The sequence below is a fragment of the Rutidosis leptorrhynchoides genome, chromosome 3 (assembly GCF_046630445.1).
Source record: "Rutidosis leptorrhynchoides isolate AG116_Rl617_1_P2 chromosome 3, CSIRO_AGI_Rlap_v1, whole genome shotgun sequence".
Taxonomy (NCBI): Eukaryota; Viridiplantae; Streptophyta; class Magnoliopsida; order Asterales; family Asteraceae; genus Rutidosis; species Rutidosis leptorrhynchoides.
The window spans coordinates 399696936-399721338 of record NC_092335.1 but is presented as its reverse complement, the minus strand read 5'-3'; the positions used below and the strand labels follow the sequence as shown (position 1 = coordinate 399721338).

Sequence of the window (24403 nt, the reverse complement as noted above, 5' to 3'; positions counted from 1 at the left end):
CTGATATTACTCAATCCTAGAGATTGACCTTAAAGATTGAGAATTACAAACTCATGGAATTCAATGATATCTAAGCTCGAGCTTAAACGAGAAAATATTTTGATCAAAATTACAAACCGATTTGTTTTCTGAAAACCCTATTTTCAATACGTTCATTACGATTGAACGTAAAATCCTAGGAATTCACCTGAAATTCATTAGGTCACCTGAACTAAATCGGGTGTCAACCGTAAGAACGGTGGTTGCATAGCATGGTCAAAGACAGGACCTTGTGCCAGACCGAAAAATTATAAGGGTGAGCTTTACTATTGCTCCTACCAAGGATAGTAATTGCGTCCGACACGTTATAGACCATAATCAAAAGCATGTCACGGGACATTGCCTTAACAGTTGCTTGTTCAACGCTTTCCTTTACAACCGGACGGTAGTTTACCGAAAGGTAATATACGGGACAAGTAAACTGGACGTGTTGCTTTCCAAATACAAGGTTAGCAAGTGGGTGACACAAAACCGCAAGTTTTGAGCTAAAATTTTCAAATCTGAAACCCACCAAACCCACACAAATATTTTGCAAACACCGGTAAAGGGTTATTCCGGAAAACTTATCTAGGGTAAAAACTAGATTTAATTTTCAAAAGATCAAATGTTTTCATAAAGATCCAATTTCCTTAATGGATCTAAATTTTTATAGTCATGTGGGACTGTAAACCATATCGTTACTACCATTGTTTATACCGCCGTATAGAAATCACTGATGTACAAAGTGTGAAGAATAAAGAAGTGATTCTAGTATTTCAAGACAATATTGCTTGAGGACAAGCAACGCTCAAGTGTGGGAATATTTGATAATGCTAAAAACGAACATATATTTCATAGCATTATTCCTCAAGAAAGACAAGCTTTTAGTTGCAATTGTTCTATTTACAAGTGATATTCGTTTAAATAATAAAAGGTGAAGACAAAAGACAGATTCGACGAATTGAAGACGCAAACGACCAAAAAGCTCAAAAGTACAAAAGACAATCAAAAAGGTTCCAATTATTGATAAGAAACGTCTCGAAATCACAAGAGTACAAGATTCAAAACGCAAAGTACAAGATATTAAATTGTACGCGAGGACGTTCGAAAATCCGGAACCGGGACCAGAGTCAACTCTTAACGCTCGACGCAACGGACTAAAAATTACAAGTTAACTATGTATATAAATATAATATAATATATAATTAATTATATTAATTATATATATATTATATATATATAATAAAAACCGTCGGCAGCAAGAAACTCCAAGGGTGTGAGCTGTAAATACCTCTCCGCGACTCGCGGAGTTTTAAGGGCATTTTGCCGCGAGTCGCGGAGCCCCAATTTTCAACTCTGGCTATAAAGCCAACCGAATTCTGATCAAATTTACACATCTTTTTTCTTCTCATTCATACGAGTAATATATATATATAATTTATATTTTAATTTTAATTTTAATTTTAATTCTAATAATAAGGGTATGTTAGCGAATGTTGTAAGGGTGTAAGTCGAAATTCTGTCCGTGTAACGCTACGCTATTTTTAATCATTGTAAGTTATGTTCAACCTTTTTACATTAATGTCTCGTAGCTAAGTTATTATTATGCTTATTTAAAACGAAGTAATCATGATGTTGGGCTAATTACTAAAATTGGGTAATTGGGCTTTGTACCATAATTGGGGTTTGGATAAAAGAACGACACTTGTGGAAACTAGACTATGGGCTAATAATGGGCTTTATATTTGTTTAACTAAATGAAAGTTTGTTAATGTTAATATAAAGATTTACAATTGGGCGTCCCTATAAATTACCATATACACTCGATCGGACACGATGGGCGGGGTATTTATATGTACGAATAATCGTTCATTTAACCGGACACGGGAATGGATTAATAGCCACTAGAATAATCAAAACAGGGGTGAAATTACATTCAAGGGTAATTGGTGTAATTGTTAACAAAGTAGTAAAACCTTGGTTTACACGCAGTCGATAACCTGGTGTATTCATTAAACAAAGTATTAAAACCTTGTTACAATTCGAATCCCCAATTAGTTGGAATATTTATCTTCGGGTATAATAATAATTTGACAAGGACACTTGCAATTTATATTTATGACTGATGGACTGTTATGGACAAAAACCAGACGGACATATTGAATAATCCAGGACAAAGGACAATTAACCCATGGGCATAAAACTAAAATCAACACGTCAAACATCATGATTACGGAAGTTTAAATAAGCATAATTCTTTTATTTCATATTTAATTTCCTTTATTTTATATTTAATTGCACTTCTAATTATCGCACTTTTATTTATTGTTATTTAATCGCATTTTTAATTATCGTACTTTTTAATTATCGCAATTTTATTTTATCGCACTTTTATTATTCGCAATTTCATTATCGTTATTTACTTTACGCTTTAATTTTAGTCTTGTATTTATATTTTACATTAGGTTTTAACTGCGACTAAAGTTTTAAAATCGACAAACCGGTCATTAAACGGTAAAAACCCCCCTTTATAATAATAATATTACCTATATATATATTTGTATTTTTATAAAAGTAAACTAATATAGCGTTGAGCTTTGTTTAAAGATTTCCCTGTGGAACGAACCGGACTTACTAAAAACTACACTACTGTACGATTAGGTACACTGCCTATAAGTGTTGTAGCAAGGTTTAAGTATATCCATTCTATAAATAAATAAATATCTTGTGTAAAATTGTATCGTATTTAATAGTATTTCCTAGTAAAATAATAACTATTTTATATACACCTCGCTTCGCATCAATCATCCATCCTCAATTCATCTGATGGGTTCGTAGTCGACTTAACCAATTGAGACAAGAAGAACGCGATCCTTTTCACCCACCAACCTGCACCCTCGGCGAAGAACCCGAAACACTTACCGGCGAACCTGTTCGAAGCACCATTTTCATCTTCAGTTTCCGAATATCTTGCCACGATTATATTCTATCCACAATTGTAAACCTTATTCACTCGCTCGTTCCTACCGACAATCATCCTGGAGTAAGAAGTCAACGAACTTCGCGCCCGAGTTGTAGATTTGGAGAATATGGTGCAAAACTTAACAGCTTCAGCAATATCACCGGCACCCATAGTACCATCAATAACAGCACCAGTACCATCAACAATCTATGCTTCAACATCTCATTCTGTACCTCGAGTATAATCATCGTTCTACGTACCGTTCTACATCAATTGTCTTCGTTCTTCATGGCGATTATGTAATCTCTAATGTTTTAGAGATTATATATTCTTGTTCTAACGAAAAATCAAATGAGTCTAATATCATATTGACTCATTAAATCCATGATTACATATGAAGAAAATATATATGTATATATGTTTTCATAAAGGTTGTAATTAGAAATTCTTTCGTACAAATTGTTAATTGTGAAAATATTTTAACGGGTAGGTAATACCCGAGGAATATTTAGATTTCACATTAAAAAGTTACACTGTACATTCTTCAAATCTGATTTAACAGTCAGTCACTATCCTACTTGTATCCATAGATATACGTATCCGTTCACCACAGAATCCATTTTCGTTCAATTTCATATTTGGATTTTGACCTATCAAAATCCAACAAGTGGCATAATGAAGAAAACATCGGACAAAGTAAAATTTGTTAGAAACAAACGAACTAACTAATTGAAATATTATTAAGAATCCACGCTAACTGTTCCTAGCTAACTGTTCCTAGCTAACTGGTTACATTTTATTTATCGCAATTTACATTCTCGCAATTTTAATTATCGTCATTTAATTTCTGTATTTATTTTACGCACTTTAAATTATGGGACACGTATACAAGGTTTCGACATATCATATTGACCCATCTATATATTTATCTTGGAACAACCATAGACACTCTATATGCAAATGACGGATTTAGCTATACAGGGTTGAGATTGATTCCAAAATATATATATAGTTTGAGTTGTGATCAATACTGAGACCGGTACACGGGTCACGATACGTATTAATTAATTCGAATGTTATATATTAAACTATATATAAACTATTGGACTACTAACTTTGGACAATTAAAATGAATTAAAATATTGATTATAATATATGAAACTAAATAATTCTTCAAGTTTGCCACTTGATTTCATCTTAAATCTCTTTTGTATCTTGACGATTACAATCTGCGTCCAAACCTTTCGTAATTCTTGAAAACACCTCAATCGAGAGGATGAACCAACCACACTTCATCTACAGAAGAAATGATTGATGCATATAGTTATGCACTTGAAAACACTCAGAACCTGAGTAAACGTTTAACACGTATCTGTGCTAGCTCCTTTGTCGTTGTTATTACTGAAAATAACTTTGCAATTCCTTTTCAAATTAGCCAATTTTGTCACAGCTCCAGCAAGACAACTTCAATTTTTCATTCAAAACAACCTTATTATAACCTTGATATATATGCGTGGTCATTCATTGTTACTAGAGAACCTTTTATATTCCACCATATTACCATCAGCGTTTAATCATCTAAAAACACAATTCTCTTGAAACTCCCGCGGATTAATAACCAACGATTCAGATATGGCCGCATTAAATGCAGAGGAAACGGTAAAATGGTAGATGGCCTAAATGGCCAAGAGTTTGATGATAAAGAATGGAGTGTTGGAAACGCTCGATTAAAAATTTGGTACTGAAAAATGGATTGAGCTAACCATGAAGGAGACCAAGGATAAATACAAGGACCAAAACCTATATTCAAAGAATCCAGGTAATTCTGGATCCGCTGAAATCTTTAGAGATTATCTTGTTCCGAAGTCATGTTAAAATCTTGCGAAAAATTTTTCTTCATCAACTTTCGAACTTAGAAATTCCAAAATATCATCGTAAATATCTTCGATATTTCTGAGGATATTTTAATAAATATTCTCGTTCAAAATTATATACCTCTTCGTGCTATCTGTAATACATTATACTGGAAAATTTCTGTAAAATCTAAGTATAAATTATGAATGAATTGTGGAGAAGTGTTGGGAATTGAAGCATGAGTTAGTATAATATAATGACGTCAGGCCAACATGGTTATATTACAGTAAGTCATGCTAAATTTCTAATGGAACGTGATGATTCACAGATCCTACCGTCATCATGTGCCGTGTTACACGATTCTCTCATTCTAATTAATCTCTAAGCATATCACAGAAATATTTATTTGATATTTCTGTTCTTCCGTAATTCCAACAGTTTGCTAATAAATCGTGCTATGTTATTTTCCTTCTGATTAGAAGATTTCCTTAAATTCATTGAATTCCGGAAATCCACCGTGACTACGTCAAAAAGTTAAATCTCTAGCTAAATCTTTTGTGATAGCTCCACTCATACGCTTCAAGTAATTGAATTGTTTTATCCATATTACTCAATGATGATAAAACTCTATTTTTCAATTCATATTTGTCATAAAAACATTTTTATTGTTAGCAATGACGACCTCAATCAAAATTTCGGGGACGAAATTTCTTTAACGGGTAGGTACTGTCACGACCCGGAAAATTTCGACTAATTTTAAACCAAACTCTCGATACGATTTAGTATTCTTGACACAATAAGCAAAGTCTGTAATGTTGAGTCTCGAAAATTTTGAAACTATATTCATGTAATCAATTACCCTTGGACTATTTCCGACGATTCATGAACAATAGTTGTAGATAAATGTGTGTGTGTGTATATATATATATATATATATATATATATATATATATATATATATATATAAGTATAGAAATAATTATATATAACAAATTGGAAATTTTAAAAATACAATTTAGTCACTCGAATCAGAAATGAAAACTTATATACAACATACTAAGGTTGCTATATTAATATTATTATTACTCTCATCAAAATAAAAATAAAAAAATAATAATCAATATTATTAATACTATAAAAAAAATAGATAAAAAGTTTGATACATATAAATTGTTACATTACTATTATTATTAATCTTATAGTTATCATAATTAGTAATTATTATTAAGCTTATTTTTTTTTATATTAATATTATCATACTTTTAATTTTTTTTATCATCTATTATTATTAGTATCTTTATCAATAATATTATTATTGTTAGAAATATTATTATTATTAATTAGTATTATTAATTAGTATTATTAATATTATGAATATAATTATAATTATTAATTATCAATCTTAAGAATCATAAATACAGATAAATCGAATTCAGTTTGTTACACTTTATTTTCAATTTTTAAAGATTAAACAGCCATATACACATGTGGTTATAAGTCACTATCTATTTTATATTTTTTTCCCCATGTCTTCATCTTCGGTCGACACACATTTACTTTATATAACCATCAAACGTCTCCAATTGTTGAAAAGTGATTCGAATTATCTACTTTTATTATTGATTACAATCAGTACTGTAACTAATTGATTAAGTGTATATACTGTGTTTGGTTTTATCATCAACTTTATGCATATATGTATATGTGTGTGAGTTAGTTGAGTTGGAACACAGAGCCATCACCACCCATCTAATTCTCCTTCCTTGATCATCAATCCCACTGTATATTATTCTCTGTCTTCTTTGCTAGACGACACCTTTCACCACCCGGAACCACCTTAACTTCACCATTCACCCACCAACAAGTTAGGTAACTTTTACTACTTGTCTTTCTTAATTGTGTGTTCGACACAACCTTGAAGACCACGACTGAAACAACATGTGAGCTGCTATACTGCTGTTTCCTTTCATATTTATGATTGGTTTCTGTATTGAAAAACAAGTCCTATTATGTTTCAACCCAAATCAACACTCACGAAAACCCTTCTCTCTCCTCTCTCTCTCTCTCTCCAAACCCTTGAAGCCGAAAACCACTTGCAATATTACTTTTCTCAATAATAATAACCATGAAACCACCACCACCGTCCTTATTTCCTTCATCTCCTTTTATACGGCTGCTTTCTTTTTCTGTTTCCTTTCGCCATAAACACATACATTTTATTTTCTTCTGTTTCTGTGAAAACCACAAACGACCACCATCCAATTAAACATTAACGATCACTCTAATAAACTACTAATGCTGCCATACATTTTCTGTTTAGATTCTATTATATATCTTCACCATAAACACCACCGATTCCAACAGTTGTTATCTTAGTTTCCTGTTTCTGTTACACAATGAAATAATAATGATACGACGGTGATGGATGAGAGATAGTATTATATAAAAGATTAAGATGATAAAGGTTAAAATATTAAAGGATGATGACTATGAAGATACAGCGAATATGGTAATGCAATTGTCAATTTATGCTTCCTAAATTCCTGACAACAAGAACCCACCACAAGAAAAGGATTGGTAATCGATTTTTTTTATATACCATTATAACATTGAACCAACTAATGGGTTACCTATTGGATTCGTTTTTAGTATTAAGCTTAATAAAGAAAACGGGCCACTATGCTAAGGGTGGGCTTCTAGATCATTTGGGCTACTGACGGATCAAATTCTTGGGCCAACTCGATATTGGACTACAAAGTGTGATCGAGTTTATGATTGGGCCGTGAGCCAACCCTTATATTTTCTGTTGAGTTGAAACCATGAGATTAATGACATAATTGATGATACGTGATGTTGAGAATAAACCTTGAGCATGGCGATGATAACATGGGGACGATGAATATAGATGATACTGTCGTAATGTTGTTTGAGGTAGATGATGGTGCGATTATGATATTGATGTTAGGATGAGTATGATGATAACAAAGTTTGATTGATGATCCTGATAAAATATTACGTGACGTGTGATTATGTTAAGACAAGGAATATGACGACGATGGTGTTAAAATTATAATGATGCGGGTTAGATGATGATATAAGTTAAGATGAAAATGATGGTGAAGCGTTTAGATGATTATGATTATGATTATGATTATGATTATGATTATGATTATGATTATGATATGATTATGATGATGATATGATTATGATTATATTATGATTATGATTATGTTATAATTATGATTTTGATTATGATTATGATTAAGATGGTGGAATTAAAATAATTAGGATTATGATTAGGATTATAATGATGATAGTTTAATAGGATAATAAAGGTCAACAAGTGACGATGATTCAGGTTAAGGATGTTATCGGGTTAGCGGGACGTCGCGGGTTCACACCCGGACTTGGGCATTATTTTTAGGGCTACTTCCTAAAGGTAGTTATTTATCTAATTAATATTATTATTATTATTATTATTATTATTATTATTATTATTATTATTATTAGTATTATTATTATTATTATTAGTATTATTGAAATTATTATTATTAGTATTATTAAAATTATTATTCAAAATATCATTAATATTATTATTAGTATCATTTTTATTAAAAACTATCATTTATATTAAAAGTATCATCATTACTATTATTATTATTATCATTATTAGAAAGATTATCATATTTATCAAAATTATTATTATTATTACTATCATTATTATTATTTTGAAATTAATATTATTATTTTCATATTATCAATATTATTATCATAACAACTATTATTATTATTATTATTGTAAAATAAAACAACTTTTAGTTATTATTATTATAAATATTATTTTGTCAAATAACTATTAGTTATATAAAGATATATTTACTACATATAACATAACTATATTAATATTTTAATAATAAATATTAATAAATGTAACTTATTAAGGTTTTAATGAAACACTTAATTAAGATAACAATTATATCACTATTAATATGTAAATTCGTTCGATTACAATTATATGTGTTAATATATATATAAACGATATAGGTTCGTGAATCCAAGGCCAACCCTATACTTGTTCAATATCGTTCTATGTATTTTTACTACAAAATACAGTATGGTGAGTTTCATTTGCTCCCTTTTACTCTTTACATTTTTGGGCTGAGAATACATGCAAATGCTTTATTAATTGTTTTACAATATTTATATGCGTGAGTTTCATTTGCTCCCTTTTTAATTGCTTTTGCAATATATATTTTTGGGCTGAGAATACATGCGCTGTTTTATAAATGTTTTACGAAATAGGCACAAGTACTAAAACAAATTCTATGTGGGTTTAAACCAGAAATATACCCTTAGCTTGGTAACATTAAACTACTTGTCTAAGTATGGTAGGCGCGAATCCTAAAGATAGATCTATTGGGCCTGACAAACCCCATCCTGGCTATGGGATGCTTTAGTACTTCGAAGTTATATTAAACACACCTGGTCTGGTGTACTTCAGAGGGTAAAACATGAACATTAAGGCTTGTTACCGGGTGCCTACAACTTATAGAATAATTTTATACACTTGCGAGTGTACATATATTTATAAATGGAAATCTTGTGGTCTATTAACATATTGAAATGATTGTTATGATAAACCTATGAACTCACCAACCTTTTGGTTGACACTTTAAAGCATGTTTATTCTCAGGTACGAATTAAGTCTTCCGCTGTGCATTTGCTCAATTTAAGGACATTACTTGGACTCGATCATCGCAATGGGACCAAATGTTGATGACTTCGTCCAGGTGGATAAGGACGGGTTGTTACACTTGTGAATCTTGCCAATATATATTCGACTCTTCGTTATTATTAGGTGAGTCAATGGGATTTGTGCTAGAGGTAGACATCTATCACACAATATCAAACATGTTAAGAGATTAATATATCACATAATATTTACATGTTAATAATATATAGTTTCCAACAAAAATGTTAAGCAATCATTTTTAAAGAAAACACGGTCGAAGTCCAGACTCACTAATGCATCCTAACAAACTCGATAATACACACTAATGCAAATTTTCTGGTTCTCTAAGACCAACGCTCGGATACCAACTGAAATACAGTTGGGGACAACCACCGTCCCACCCAGTGCCTTCCCAGCTAACCGCCTGGTGACCACTGAGTGTACCTCAGATACTGATTTTAGGGCCTGCCTCTCGGCTACTGCCAACCCTCGTAAGGGATCGCAAGGAGTAAGAGTCAATGCTTCGTCACAGGTAACACTGTGAGAACCTCTTTTACGACTAACCCGCCACACATGGACGGCGTTATACCAGCTCTGATACTAACTGAAATGTCCCGTTCATATTGATTATAAACGTTCCATATTAATTAATTTCGTTGCGAGGTTTTGACCTCTATATGAGACGTTTTTCAAAGACTGCATTTATTTTTAAAACAACCATAACCTTTATTTTATCAATAAAGGTTTTAAAAACATTACATAGATTATCAAATAATGATAATCTAAAATATACTGTTTACACACGACCATTACATAATGGTTTACAATAGTAATATATTACATCGACATATATTTCTTGAATGCAATTTTTACACAATATCATACAAACATGGACTCCAAATCTTGTCCTTATTTTAGTATGCAACAGTGGAAGCTCTTAGTATTCACCTGAGAATAAACATGTTTTAAACGTCAACAAAAATGTTGGTGAGTTATAGGTTTAACCTATATATATCAAATCGTAACAATAGACCACAAGATTTCATATTTCAATACACATCCCATACATAGAGATAAAAATCATTCATATGGTGAACACCTGGTAACCGACATTAACAAGATGCATATATAAGAATATCCCCATCATTCCGGGACACCCTTCGGATATGATATAAATTTCGAAGTACTAAAGCCTCCGGTACTTTGGATGGGGTTTTTTAGGCCCAATAGATCTATCTTTAGGATTCGCGTCAATTAGGGTGTCTGTTCCCTAATTCTTAGATTACCAGACTTAATAAAAAAGGGCATATTCGATTTCGATAATTCAACCATAGAATGTAGTTTCACGTACTTGTGTCTATTTTGTAAATCATTTATAAAACCTGCATGTATTCTCATCTCAAAAATATTAGATTTTAAAAGTGGGACTATAACTCACTTTCACAGATATTTCCTTCCTCAGAAATAAGACTTGGCCACATATCGATTCACAAACCTATACAAATATGTACATATATATCAAAATATGATCAAAATATAATTACAACCATTTTTATTATGTTTTAAAGATTTGAGTGTATTAAGTCAACTGTCCTCATTAGTAACCTACAACTAGTTGTCCACAGTTAGATGTACAGAAATAAATCGATATATATTATCTTGAATCAATCCACGACCCAGTGTATATACGTCTCAGGCTAAATCACAACTCAAAGTATATATATTTTTGGAATTAACCTCAACCCTGTATAGCTAACTCCAACATTACTGCATATAGAGTGTCTATAGTTGTTCCAAATAATATATATACATGGGTCGATATGATATGTCAAAACATTTGTATACGTGTCTATGGTATCCCAAGAATACATAATATATTAGAATACATGTATAATACAATATAAGTTAGCTAGGATATAATTTGTATAGATTTGTTAAACATTTCCCGTAGCTAAAAAGATCAAAAATATCCAATCTTGTTTTACCCATAACTTCTTCATTTTAAATCCGTTTTGAGTGAATAAAATTGCTATGCTTTCATATTGAACTCTAATTTAAGAATCCAAACAGAAAAAGTATAGGTATATAGTCGGAAATTTAAGTTACATGTCAATTACTAAAGAGGTAGTCATTTCCGTCGAAAGAATGACATCTTGATGACCATTTTGAAAAACATACTTTCACTTTGAGTTTAACCAAGATTTTTGGATATAGTTTCATGTTCATATGAAAAATCATTTTCCCAGAAGAACAACTTTTAAATCAAAGTTTATAATAGTTTTTAATTATCCAAACCAAAACAGCCCCCGGTTTCACTACGACGGCGTATATCCGATTTTATGGTGTTCATCGTGTTTCCAGGTTTTAAATCATTAAGTTAGCATATCATATAGATATAGAACATGTGTTAAAGTCAAGTTAAAAGGATTAACTTTTGTTTGCGAACAAGTTTAGAATTAACTAAACTATGTTCTAGTGATTACAAGTTTAAACCTTCGAATAAGATAGCTTTATATGTATGAATCGAATGATGTTATGAACATCATTACTACCTCAAGTTTTCTGGATAAAACTACTGGAAATGAAAAAAATGGATCTAGCTTCAAAGGATCCTTGGATGGCTTGAAAGTTCTTGAAGCAGAATCATGACACGAAAACAGTTCAAGTAAGGTTTTCACTCAAAATAAGATTGTTATAGTTGTAGAAATTGAATCAAAGTTTGAATATGAATATTACCTTGAATTAGAAAGATAACCTACTGTAAATAACAAAGGTTCCTTGATCTTAGATGATTACTTGGAATGGATTAGAAAGCTTGGAAGTAGACTTGCAACTTGGAAGTATTCTTGATTTTTATGAAACTATACTTATGGAATTTATGAAGAACACTTAGAACTTGAAGATGGAACTTGAGAGAGATCAATTAGATGAAGAAAATTGAAGAATGAAAGTGTTTGTAGGTGTTTTTGGTCATTGTTATATGGATTAGATATAAAGGATATGTAATTTTATTTTCATGTAAATAAGTCATGAATGATTACTAATATTTTTGTAATTTTATGAGATATTTCATGCTAGTTGCCAAATGATGATTTCCACATGTGTTAGGTGACTCACATGGGCTGCTAAGAGCTGATCATTGGAGTGTATATACCAATAGTACATACATCTAAAAGTTGTGTATTGTACGAGTACGAATACGGGTGCATACGAGTAGAATTGTTGATGAAACTGAACGAGGATGTAATTGTAAGCATTTTTGTTAAGTAGAAGTACTTTGATATGTGTCTTGAAGTCTTTCAAAAGTGTAAGAATACATATCAAAACACAACATGTATATACATTCTAATGGAGTCGTTAAGTCTTTGTTAGTCGTTACATGTAAGTGTTGTTTTGAAACCTTTAAGTTAACGATCTCAATTAATGTTGTTAACCCAATGTTTATTATATCAAATGAGGTGTTAAATTATTATATTATCATGATATTATGATGTATGAATATCTCTTAATATGATATATACATTAAAATATCGTTACAACGATAATCGTTATATATAAGTCTCGTTTCGTAATTCTTGAGTTAGTAGTCTTGTTTTTACATATGTAGTTCATTGTTAACACACTTAATGATATATTTAAATATCATTTTATCATGTTAAATATAGTGTATCAATATCTTAATATGATACATATGTATTTAGTAGACGTTATCATAACGATAATCGTTATATATATCATTTCGAGTTTCTTAACTTAGTAAACTCATTTCTTATGTATATCACACATTGTTAATATACTTAATGAGATACTTACTCATCATAATCTCATGTCAACCATATATATATGTCTATATATACCACAACATGTAGTTTTCACAATTTTGTAACGTTCGTGAATCGCCGGTCAACTTGGGTGATCAATTGTCTATATGAAACTTATTTCATTTAATCAAGTCTTAACAAGTTTGATTGCTTAACACGTTGGAAACATTTAGTCATGTAAATATCAATCTCAATTAATATATATAAACATGGAAAAGTTCGGGTCACTACAGAATACACCGAACTGAATAAACCGAACAAATCGAAAACCGAACCGATGAACACCCCTATGTCGTTGTGTTTAGCGTTTTTTAAAAAGTGTCCGTTTTGAGTGTAATTAGTTTCGTTTTGTTCACAAAAATATTTCGAGTTTAATGGTGTGGTCGGTGAAATTTAAATTGGAGCGAGGAGGAAGATACGGGCTGTCGAAATGTTTGGGTGGAGTTTTATTTTAATCTAAAAATTTGACGTTTTACCCCCTGAAGTTCAGGGCAGTTTATGTAAGTTGATTATAGTTGGGGGGGTGGGGGTTTTTTTTGCGTTTTTGGGTAGGAAATTTTGGTCAATGTCGTTTTGACCAATTTTTGGGCGTGGGATGGGGTGAAATGGCCAAAGTTGGCGAGGCTTTTAGTATATAGATAAAAAATAAATTATAATTATATTATTATTATTCAAATTCAAATATGATGAGTTCTATTTACGAGATTAATTACGCTATATATGTATGCGAAATACACGTCTCAATAAAGGGTTGTAATATAGACTTTTATGACAAGAAAAATAGTAATTGCGATGAAAATTAGAAGATGATAGTGAGAGAATAAATGTAGTTCATTTATTCTAAAAAAGTTAGGTACATCAATGTGTTTGTAAAAACAACAAAAGTTTCTTAGTCGGAATCCGTCGAGTCATTAAACGAAATGACTTTAACGTTTAAATTCACTTAATACCTAAAATATATTATTAAATTGTTTCATTTAAACAAACATGTGGTTCCACTAGTTGTATTTCACTAGTTGTATTTTAAAACAAGACAAAATTACACGGGGGGTCCCCGTGGTATGTTCAAAAATATATGTGGAGTCCAAAAAATTTTTTTTTGACTTGGGGGTCACTGTGGTATGCATTTGTTTCATGGAGAGTCCATTTTACAAACGTCGGTCTATCCTACCGTTAAGTCATTGCACATGACTTTCACATGAGGGTATAATGGTCATTTAATCTCTTTCTCTCTCTTAATTAATACTTAATCTGTACATCTGTACCTACCTATTATCACATCTTCATCTTCAACCTTTCAAATTAACAAACCCAAAAATGTAAAAAACAAATAGATCACACTCACCAACATCCATCTACCACCCATCATCATTATCACGACCCATCTGTTTACGTCATCATTTTTCACCAGAAAAGTGAAAAATCACTTATTAGAAACTAACATTGGGACGCGGCGGCGGTGGTGGTTGTTGAAGACGTCGGCGGCGACGGTGGTGGTGGTGGTGATGGTTAAAGATTTGGTTAATCGAACAAGAAGAAGCGGATTTGGTTAACAACCACCATAAAAATTAACAGCTTTATCTTCCAGATCTAACCCATCTTCCAGATCTAATCCAAAAATTAACATCAGGTGGATCGATTTATACAAGTTTGATCCATGGCTAGCAAACGAAATGAAATCTAGAGTAGGTCACGAAAGGACCATATCTCTTTTGCTCTATTTTATACAAGCTATTTTTTCAGCCTCTTTTTATATAATTGGCAATTGGCAATTGTGAAGACACGTATATATAGGCTAAATATGTATGATTATTTGTTTTTGTCATTAAATTTTTATTTTCACCAAACCTCGGTTTCAATTTGTACTCAAAATCGAAATTTAACACGAACCCATTTGTTAATTTAACAAAACTGAAATTCGGATTTTTATTTGCAAGTATTACATAAACATCAATGTGTATGTCTGCATATGTAGAATTGTAAAAAGAACTTGTACCCAAAGCATCATTTGATGCAGAATGTTTTAATTTTTGTATGGTTCAGTAACTGATTTCTAGAGCGTATATTAGTTGGAGAAATCGAAGCTTGTGGGTTTGCCCAGATCCCGTTACAAAGCTCGATTAAACAAGTACTTTAGGCTTTGGATGTCCTATAGATTTGGCCTGAGAGATTTTTAGAGGAGATGGACAAGTACATGAGATAAGGATAACACAATGACGAAATTACCCTCACATGTTTAGCATGTGAGGTGACTTAACGATTTCTTTGATGGACTTTAGTAAAATGGACTCCCCATGAAACAAATGCATACCACAGTGACCCCTCAAATCAAAAAAATTCTTTTGGACTCCGCATGTATTTTTGAACATACCACAGGGACCCTCCGTGTAATTTTGTCTTAAAACAATAATAAGACTTGAAAATGGTAACATTTGAAGTATAAAAAAGTTTGGGTGAGTATTGAAAGCATCCCACATCGGTGGAAAGAGAAAAGCTAAATGAGATATAGGGAACATAAAAAGAGAGGCGGACAATTGAGTTAGGTACTTACCTGGACGAAGTCAATGGACGATCAACAAGGTCTATGGCTTAGGTTGGTGACTTCCATTGCACTTTGGAGGGGTGCCAGCCTAAGGTCGGCCCAAGTGGTTGAGTCTACGTCATAATTTGTGGTAGTGGGGGCTTGCGTTCGCGCAGCCCCTGCACATTACTCTTAATTCTAAATTATTATTTTTTTGCAGCCTCTCTACAATACTCTTAATTCTAATTTTTTTTTTCTTTTACTTATTTTTATTTTATTTTTAATTATGGACAGTTGTTTAACGCAATGCCTAGCTACTTAATTCTTACTTGATGCCCTATTTGGCGCATTACTTGTGTTTGTGATTTACAATTTGTCATCAAGATCGGAGTTAAAGTAACACTTATATTTGATGTCATTCTATTCTGTTTTTGCTGCTCCTGAATTGGTTTCAGTTTTTCCTAATATTTCTTAACTATTCTTTTCACCTTTCAGCCGTATTAATATGGGTTAAATAGCCTGATCAAGCAGCATCCTTTATGTGTGTGTAACAAACACAAACCCACCCCCACCCCCACCCAACACCTTTATTGTTTGGTAAACTTGTACTATTGGTATATGAGACATTTAATTTATAGTCAAATTATTCCTGATATATGCAAGCATGTATTATGTTTGCAATTAGTATATACTTTCTGTTTACTGTTTATACGAAGTTCTATATGTTGTTATCCAAACTACGTGATTTTAGAATGCTGAACTGGGTGCACAATGATGTTACTTTGCTCATTCACTCTCATTTGCAATTATAAAAAGAGAGACAATTAATGGATTACTTGATTTTGTGATAGATTGCTTATATTGACAACTAATATATTATTTCTATTTCTACTAATTTTATATGAAGAGCAAAAAAGCAAGGAAATCTCTGAACTACAATCTGGATAAGATGAGGCTGATGTTCTGGTAATAAGTAGCTCTTAGTCTTTGTTTATTGTAAACCTTTCATAGGTTTTGCTGTGTAATGTACGCTTGAGAAAATTTGTCAGATACGAAAAATGGATCTTGAGGCGAGAAGTTTGCAGCCAGGTGTGAAGGCAATGTTGCTTGCTAAGCTTCGAGAATACAAATCTGATTTGACCAAGTTGAAAAGGGAAATTAAAAAACTTGCTTCAGCTAAATCCATTCAAACCGCACATGATGAGTTGCTTGATCCTGGAATGGGCAATGCTCATATGGTAAATTCGCATTCTTGCTACTTTTTTTTTTCTCCTCCCCAGTGGTGGCCACTGTTAGCCCATATTTATTAGTCCATGTATTTATGTGTTGGGCTTAGCCCATTAGCATTTGGTTAGGGTATTAGCCTATATAAAGTTGATTATTATGCACATTGTAGGCACTCAATAATAAACACTCTTTACATTATAACAGCCACATCGTGCAGGTTAATGTGTCAAAACAGGCCGCTTTGGGTCATTTTTGTCCATTGTTAACGCATTAAATAGGTACCAACAAAAAGTATGCTATTACACTGAACTGACGTTAAAAAAAGAGGAGGATGTAAGCTCTAAAAGTACACTTGGCATGTTTGTTCACCCATTTGATTAGTGTAAATGTGTTAAGTTTCCTCCCTCTACTCCCAGTGGTTTATGCATGCCTATCTTTCACAATTTGCTGTATATTTTTCTTCTTTTATATTTTAAGTTTTATTTGACGAATCTTTTACGCGTTGACCGGCGGTTGACCGCTGTTGACCAATTTTTTGTCCAATTCATTCCACGAGAGCTTGCCAGCTTCCTGAAAACGAGTTACCACCGAGTTTTCGGCCGATTTTTCCGATTTTTGCAACCTTGATGTTAATCTGCCTGTTGGGTTCGTTTTATCTCCCTTGAAATATAAGTTATCTAAGTTCTTTACAGAGTATTCACGTGAACTTTGAAATAAACAAACTTTTTATACCGAGTTATAAAAGAAATATGCTTTAGTGAGAGGAGAATTAATGAAATTACAGGACAAACTTTTTTTTTTTTTTTTAAATATATTCAACGCTAGATATTTTCACTGATGGATAATATGACAGGCTTCTGCAGGTCAACGTGAACGAATGGAAATGTCAACTGAGAGGCTAAATCAATCTAGTGAGAGAATCAAAGATAGCAGCAGGAGAGCTGCGTTTGAAACAGAGGAACTTGGCATTTCAATTCTTGAAGATTTGCATCAACAACGTGAAACTCTTTTAAATTCCAACGCAAAGGTATTTTACGAGCTGCATATTGCGTGAAATTGGTTTTATATAAACGTAAACACTTTTAATAGACCGTTTAATAGTCACAATCATGATTAATATAGACGTTGTTTGTTAGATTGCATTTTTAAAAAAGAAAATGAAAAACTTGTCAAGATAAAACCTTGTTTGAGAACATTTGCATATTTAGGAAGAATTGGTTAGCTAAAATTTGTTAACTTGATTGTCATGTTTCTCGTTTAAGTGAAAAAAAAATCAGATTATTTAATGTGCAATTTCAGTTCTACGGAATATTATATTCCTCAGAGTTTTAAAGGGGCCGAGAACTCGAACCTCAATGCTAAATTATTTAGCACATGATTTCGAGTCTCGTGTGTCTACCATTTTACCAAAACACAATCAGTTGCATATAATTTACTGTCAGTTCGTTTTCATTTATTCTTTTACTCATTTCATTTTTGGCAGCTTCATGGTGTTGACGATGCAATCGACAAGAGCAAGAAAGTGTTGACATCCATGTCAAGAAGGATGTCAAAGAACAAGTGGATTCTTGGTTTCTTGATTGGAGCCCTTGTGCTTGCAATTATCTTTATCCTTTATTTCAAACTTTTTCATTAGATAAGCACATCTAAACATTGATCATATTGGATGTACATATGTTTTTATGAACCTTGTTTGTCCTTTTAGATATCGTCTTTTGGTGGACGCTTTGTTGTAAAATTAATATGAAGTGTAATTTCTCCCTTTTGCCTTTCACCATAATAAGTTTTGGACCGCACGATCTACAAAATGCTTAGCTACTACTTTTAAGTAATATAATTGTCAATTTTGACTTAAAATTATATAGATCTTCACTGCTTCACTCAATCCTATAGTTGGTGGTGCAACCTGCAGTCGAAGTTCAAGCAGGGTGTCAATATGAAGTTTGACATAGTATTTACACTTTTAGCTATAACAAATTCGCAGTTAGTTTATTGTATTATGAGAAGCTGGTAAATTAATTAGCATAAAGTTCGCCTTCCTGCTCATGGACGAAGTTGAATTGGCATAATGATTTAAAGGTGGCTATTTTGACCCATTTAATTACGAAAAAGTTGATTTGGGTTCCATTTTGATTTTATGTCACTCAAATTTTGAAGTATAATGAAAAGCAGACTGGGTCAAATGGGTTTAATAGGTCGAACAATTGATTACAAAAATGTTTACAACCTTTTAGATCATGATTGTACTAGTATTGTTCTTCTAACAATAGTCAACATTCAACATGTTAGTTATTATACTAATTGAAATGGTAATGTGTTATAACATATTTTATTTCACATTCTCATTGCTCGCATTTATGTGTCCTGTGATGACCTGTTTACTTATGTGATCCGCGTAAAAATGTCCGGTTTTGAACTCAAATGGGTCAGCTCAAAAAGTGTAGCTAAAAGGGAATGGGTTAAACGTATTTTTTAGTATATTTAATGGCATACATTTACATTTATTAATTATTAAAATCGTTTTGTACAAGAATTTGGTGTTATAGAAATTGAATTGAAATACTAATTAAGGTTTCGTTATGTTTGCAGGATCCAGTTGAGCCGATATTAGTGTTCACAAAGCCGGGATCCAGCAAAGTTGGCGGCTGCAGGTATTATATTAACACTAACACCACACGCTACTGCTGTACCGAACGCCATCTCATCACGCTCATATACCCCTCCTCGTATTTAAAAACAAAAGTTCTCCTTCAGCTCATGGACGCGCGCATATGAATTGACATACATAATCATCTAAAACTCGTGATCATCTTACTTGGTTACACTGAAAAAAAAACTATGATACATACATCCTGTTGATTCATTCAATGAAAATTGAACTCTTTGATTCATTCAATGAAAATTGTTTTAACATCCTGTTGGGAGTTTTATTTATATTATTTATATATTTTAATTGAATGAAAGGAAATTATAAAAGAATGTAAGACTTGAAAATGGTAATGTTGAATTATAAAAGGTTTGGGTGAATCTTGAGGTTATCCCACATCGGTGGGAAGAGAAAAGCATTAGGGGATATAGGTAGTATAAAAAGGGAACCAGGCTATTAAAACACTCACTTACCTGGACGAGGTCAATGGATGATCAAGAAGGTCCATGGCCTAGGTTGGTGACTTTCATTGCACTTTGGAGGGGCGTCAGCCTAAGGTCGGTCCAAGTGGTCGAGCTTACGTCATAATTTGTGGCAGTGGGGGCTTGCGTTCGCGCAGCCCCTACACAATACTGTAGTTCATTTTTTTTTTCATATTTCATACAATTTTTTTTATCCGACTGTTCATCTTGCCTCGATGGAAAAAGCTCAGGACTTGATACCACAACTGTGAGACTAAATCAATCTAGTGCGAGATTCAAGGAGAGCTGCATTTGAAACAGAGGAGCTTGGCATCATTTTAATTCTTGAAGATTTGCATCAACAACGTGACTTTTAAATTCCCGCTGTATTTTACGTCCTGCATATTTCTTCTTCTATGGCATTAAAGAGGGTATTGCCTGAAATTGGTTTTATATATAAATGTAAACACTTTTAATACACCGTTTAATATTTACAATCATGATTAATATAGAAGTTTTTTTGTTGGATTACATTTTTAAAAAGGAAAATGAAAAGCTTGTCAAGATGAAACCTTGTTTGAGAACGTTTGCATATTTAGGAAGAATTTGTTAACTTGATTGTGATGTTTCTCGTTTAAGTGAAAAAAACAGTTTATTTAATGTGCAATTTCAGTTCTACGGGATATTATATGACTCGGAGCTTTAAAGGGGCCGAGAACTCGAACATCAGTGCTAAATTATTTAGCACATGATTTTGAGTCTCCTGTGTCTACCATTTTACCAAAACAAAATCAGTTGCATACAATTTACTGTCAGTTCTTTTTCATTTTTTTTTTAATCATTACATTAATTCATTATACTTTATCACTCGTTTTGGCAGCTTCATGGTGTTGATGATGCAATCGTTAAGAGCAAGAAAGTATATTGGATGTACATATGTTTTTATAAACCTTGTTTGTCCGTTTAGACATCGTCTTTTGGTGGACGCTTTGTTGTAAAATTAATTTGAAGTGTAAGTTCTCCCTTTTGCTTTTCACCATCATACTTTATTGAGGTGCTTAGCTACTACTTTTAAGTAACATAATTGTGAATTACGACTTAAATTATATAGATCTTCACTGTTTCACTCAATCCTCTAGTTGGTGGTGCAACCTGCAGTCTAACTTCAAGGGGGGTGTTAATCTGAAGTTTGACATAATATTTACACTTTTAGCTATAACAAATTCGCAGTTAGTTTATTGTATAATGAGAAGCTGGTAAATAAATTAGCATAAAGTTCGCCTTCCTGCTCGTGGACGTTGTTTAATTGACATAAATAACTAATCTAAACTCGTGTCATCATACTTGGTTAAAATGAAAAATGATGCATACAGAGGTAACATGATCCAGTTGACTGGAATATGTTAAAAGATTTTTGTTGCGAACTATGAAACTATATAAGCACAACCATGAAGAAAATGAATAATATAATTAAGTAAAACCACGGCCGGACCTGGGGTGGAGCTGGAGGTGCAACCGCACCTGGGCATCATGAAAGAGAGGCCATCATGTGTTCAATGGTTGTTCTTGAGTTTTTACATATTTGAGATGTGTAAGTGTGTAAAAATCGAGTTTTGAACAATTTAATTATGTTATACGATACTTATACTTATATATAGTATGTTTAGATGATTAATTTTTGTTTCTTGGCGCAAACTTAAAAGCTTCATTTAGGTTTTGTGGGGTTAGGATGTTGCAGAGAATTTTGGGGAAAATTTGGGAAAGGTGATTACCTGACACGATTAATTAACTTTTTTGCTACTTACCCCTTCACTATTATACTAACTTACATATTAACCATTCTCTTTAGATTTTATTATGTAATACTTTTTTATTAATACTCCATTATTGTAATTATATACGAGTAGTACTGTATGTGAGTATATTAAGGAATTAAAGAACACTTTTGTACTTGTAATACAAAATAAAATAGGACCATATAATGTACTCGTATGTTATTTAGTTTGTGTCAATTTATATCTAGACTAAAAGATATAGTTTAAATAATAAATTAATAAAAAAGTATTTTAATATTAATATATAAGCATATTTGAAATCTAATTGAATGAATATATTAATATTACCGTGATATTTTTACAAACTAGAATAAGTGAAACATTTATTTGAATTCTTAATTTTGTTTGAGAATCGTACAATCACATATGATTGGATCTTACAATCACATGTGATTGTCATGACAATATTGTCATGACAATCACATGCGATGGATCCGCCAAATCACATTTGATTTTAATTCTAGCCATTGATTATTTTAATCCAAAGGCTGATTTTTAGCTCTTGGTTTTCAAACAAAATTAAAGATTTTTATGAATATTTCTCAATAGAACATATGTAGCATGTATTAATAAACCTTGCAAGTTATATTTTTTTAGTGTCTATATTCTTCTATAAATGCATGTATTATAACATATATTCAGTTAAATAAAACATAAAATTTAACACAAGGTTATGACCATTTATTTATACTTATATTTATAATAATAGTACTATTTGCTTACAAAAATTAAAGGGGCATATTTTTATATCTACGCACCGGGCATCAAAAATGACAGGAACGCCCTGAGTAAAACTCCTTACAATATCCTATGTTTAAAGATTAATTTTAATTTTTATAAGCATGTTAAACAAGAAACGAATTGTAACATAGGTTGAATGTCATTTATTTTGAAGTAAATCAAAAGTAATATTCAACCCAATTTATCCGTGCAAATTTCTCGGTCTTGAATATAAAGTTTCACGGCAAACATCCATAAACCAATAAGTTCGTATTTCTCATTTAAAACATTTAGACTAGTGAAATGACCTGTGGAATCACGGGGGTTTGTTTAAACGAAACAGTTTAATGATATGTTTTAGGTATTAAGTGAACGTAAATGCTAAATTCATTTAGTTTATTGACCCGTGAAATCACAGAGTTCGACTAAGAAACTCGTCAGCTGAACATTTCATCAAACACCTAAAATGCATATTAAACAATCCACATCCAATCATAAGAGATAATATTGGTTGTCATTCTATTTTAAAAGTGTAAATTAAATTATAAATTTAGAATTGATTTCTTTCTACCTAGCTTTTATACCTTCTCGTACTCAATTTAAAATAATTAATTAAAATAATTTAAAATTATTTAATTTTAATAATTAAAATAATTATTAATAAGATTCAATAATAATAATAATTAATTAATACTCCGTAAGATTTAATTTTAATTTAAAATTATTTTTATTAATGACATCACCCACCATGCTTAGATTTTTTTCTTTTGTTTTTTTTGATTTTTTTTAACAAAAGAATTAGCCTAATAATGACATCATCATTATAGGATTTTAATAGAAACTATACATAGATTCGTTCAATGAAAATTGTTTAACATCCTGTCGAGAGTTTAATTAGTTTAAAATTTTAAATAAATATAGATATAGATAAAATGGAGTAAAATATGAAATTAAATTACTAGCATTGGGGTTATCCCAAATCGGTGGGAAGAAAAGTTAAAAGGGAAGTCAGGTGTATAAAAATGGAGCCAAACTAATGTATTAGGTACTTACCTGGACGAAGTCAATGGTCGATCAAGAAGGTCTATGGCTTAGGTTGGTGACTTCCGTTGCACTTTGGAGGGGTGCCAGCCTAAGGTCGGCCCAAGTGGTCGAGCCTACGTCATAATTTATGGCAGTGGGGGCTTGCGTTCGCGCAACCCCTGTACAATACCCTAGTTCAATTTTTTCATACTTTATACATTCTTCCGACCGTTTGTCTTGCCTGACCAACCTAATAAATCAAGGGAAAAAGCTTAGCAACTTGTAAGCAGCTAACATGTTGAACAATTAATCTTAGCACTCAACTAAGCTCGTTAAAGGGTCTTTCTGACCCACTCATTCTTGTTTCAAACCTTTCCTTTATCGATGATTATAACAATAACAATAATAATACCCTGTATACTTTCTGGATTCTTTTTATATATATGGTCGATATCTATGTTGCTAATTTTATATTTTTATTTCAATTTCCAGGTCAGGCACAACCTTAAGCAAGCAATTTTTATTTTTTTTTTGGGATTATTATCAAGGTACCATTGTTATCTTTCCCTAAACTTCTATGTT

General features: G+C 31.8%; 1 protein-coding gene and 3 non-coding genes across 4 annotated transcripts; all 4 read left to right on the top strand.

Moving 5' to 3' along the window:
* The first annotated feature begins 14694 nt into the window (after nucleotides 1-14694).
* On the top strand, nucleotides 14695-18851 carry LOC139897725 (vesicle transport v-SNARE 12-like). The gene is made up of 5 exons (XM_071880415.1): nucleotides 14695-15072; nucleotides 16816-16874; nucleotides 16958-17146; nucleotides 17989-18162; nucleotides 18619-18851. Exons 3-5 carry the CDS (start codon nucleotides 16967-16969, stop codon nucleotides 18769-18771), a joined length of 507 nt encoding a protein of 168 aa, XP_071736516.1. The 5' UTR covers nucleotides 14695-15072; nucleotides 16816-16874; nucleotides 16958-16966; the 3' UTR covers nucleotides 18772-18851.
* On the top strand, nucleotides 15931-16091 carry LOC139903685 (U1 spliceosomal RNA). The gene has a single exon (XR_011778490.1). It is a non-coding gene; the product is annotated as a U1 spliceosomal RNA (small nuclear RNA).
* Nucleotides 18852-20247: 1396 nt separating the features above from the next.
* Nucleotides 20248-20408, top strand: LOC139903686 (U1 spliceosomal RNA). Its single transcript, XR_011778491.1, has one exon. It is a non-coding gene; the product is annotated as a U1 spliceosomal RNA (small nuclear RNA).
* A 3435-nt stretch (nucleotides 20409-23843) lies between these two features.
* Nucleotides 23844-24004, top strand: LOC139903688 (U1 spliceosomal RNA). Its single transcript, XR_011778493.1, has one exon. It is a non-coding gene; the product is annotated as a U1 spliceosomal RNA (small nuclear RNA).
* The last annotated feature ends 399 nt before the right edge of the window (nucleotides 24005-24403 follow it).

What these genes read in the sequence shown, in the direction of transcription:
- LOC139897725 (XM_071880415.1), top strand. Translation starts at nt 16,967, where the DNA reads ATGGATCTTGAGGCGAGAAGTTTGCAGCCAGGTGTGAAGGCAATGTTG. An exon ending in GAATGGGCAATGCTCATATG is followed by an intron (nt 17,147 to 17,988) that starts GTAAATTCGCAT and finishes ATAATATGACAG; the next exon opens with GCTTCTGCAGGTCAACGTGA. An exon ending in TTTTAAATTCCAACGCAAAG is followed by an intron (nt 18,163 to 18,618) that starts GTATTTTACGAG and finishes CATTTTTGGCAG; the next exon opens with CTTCATGGTGTTGACGATGC.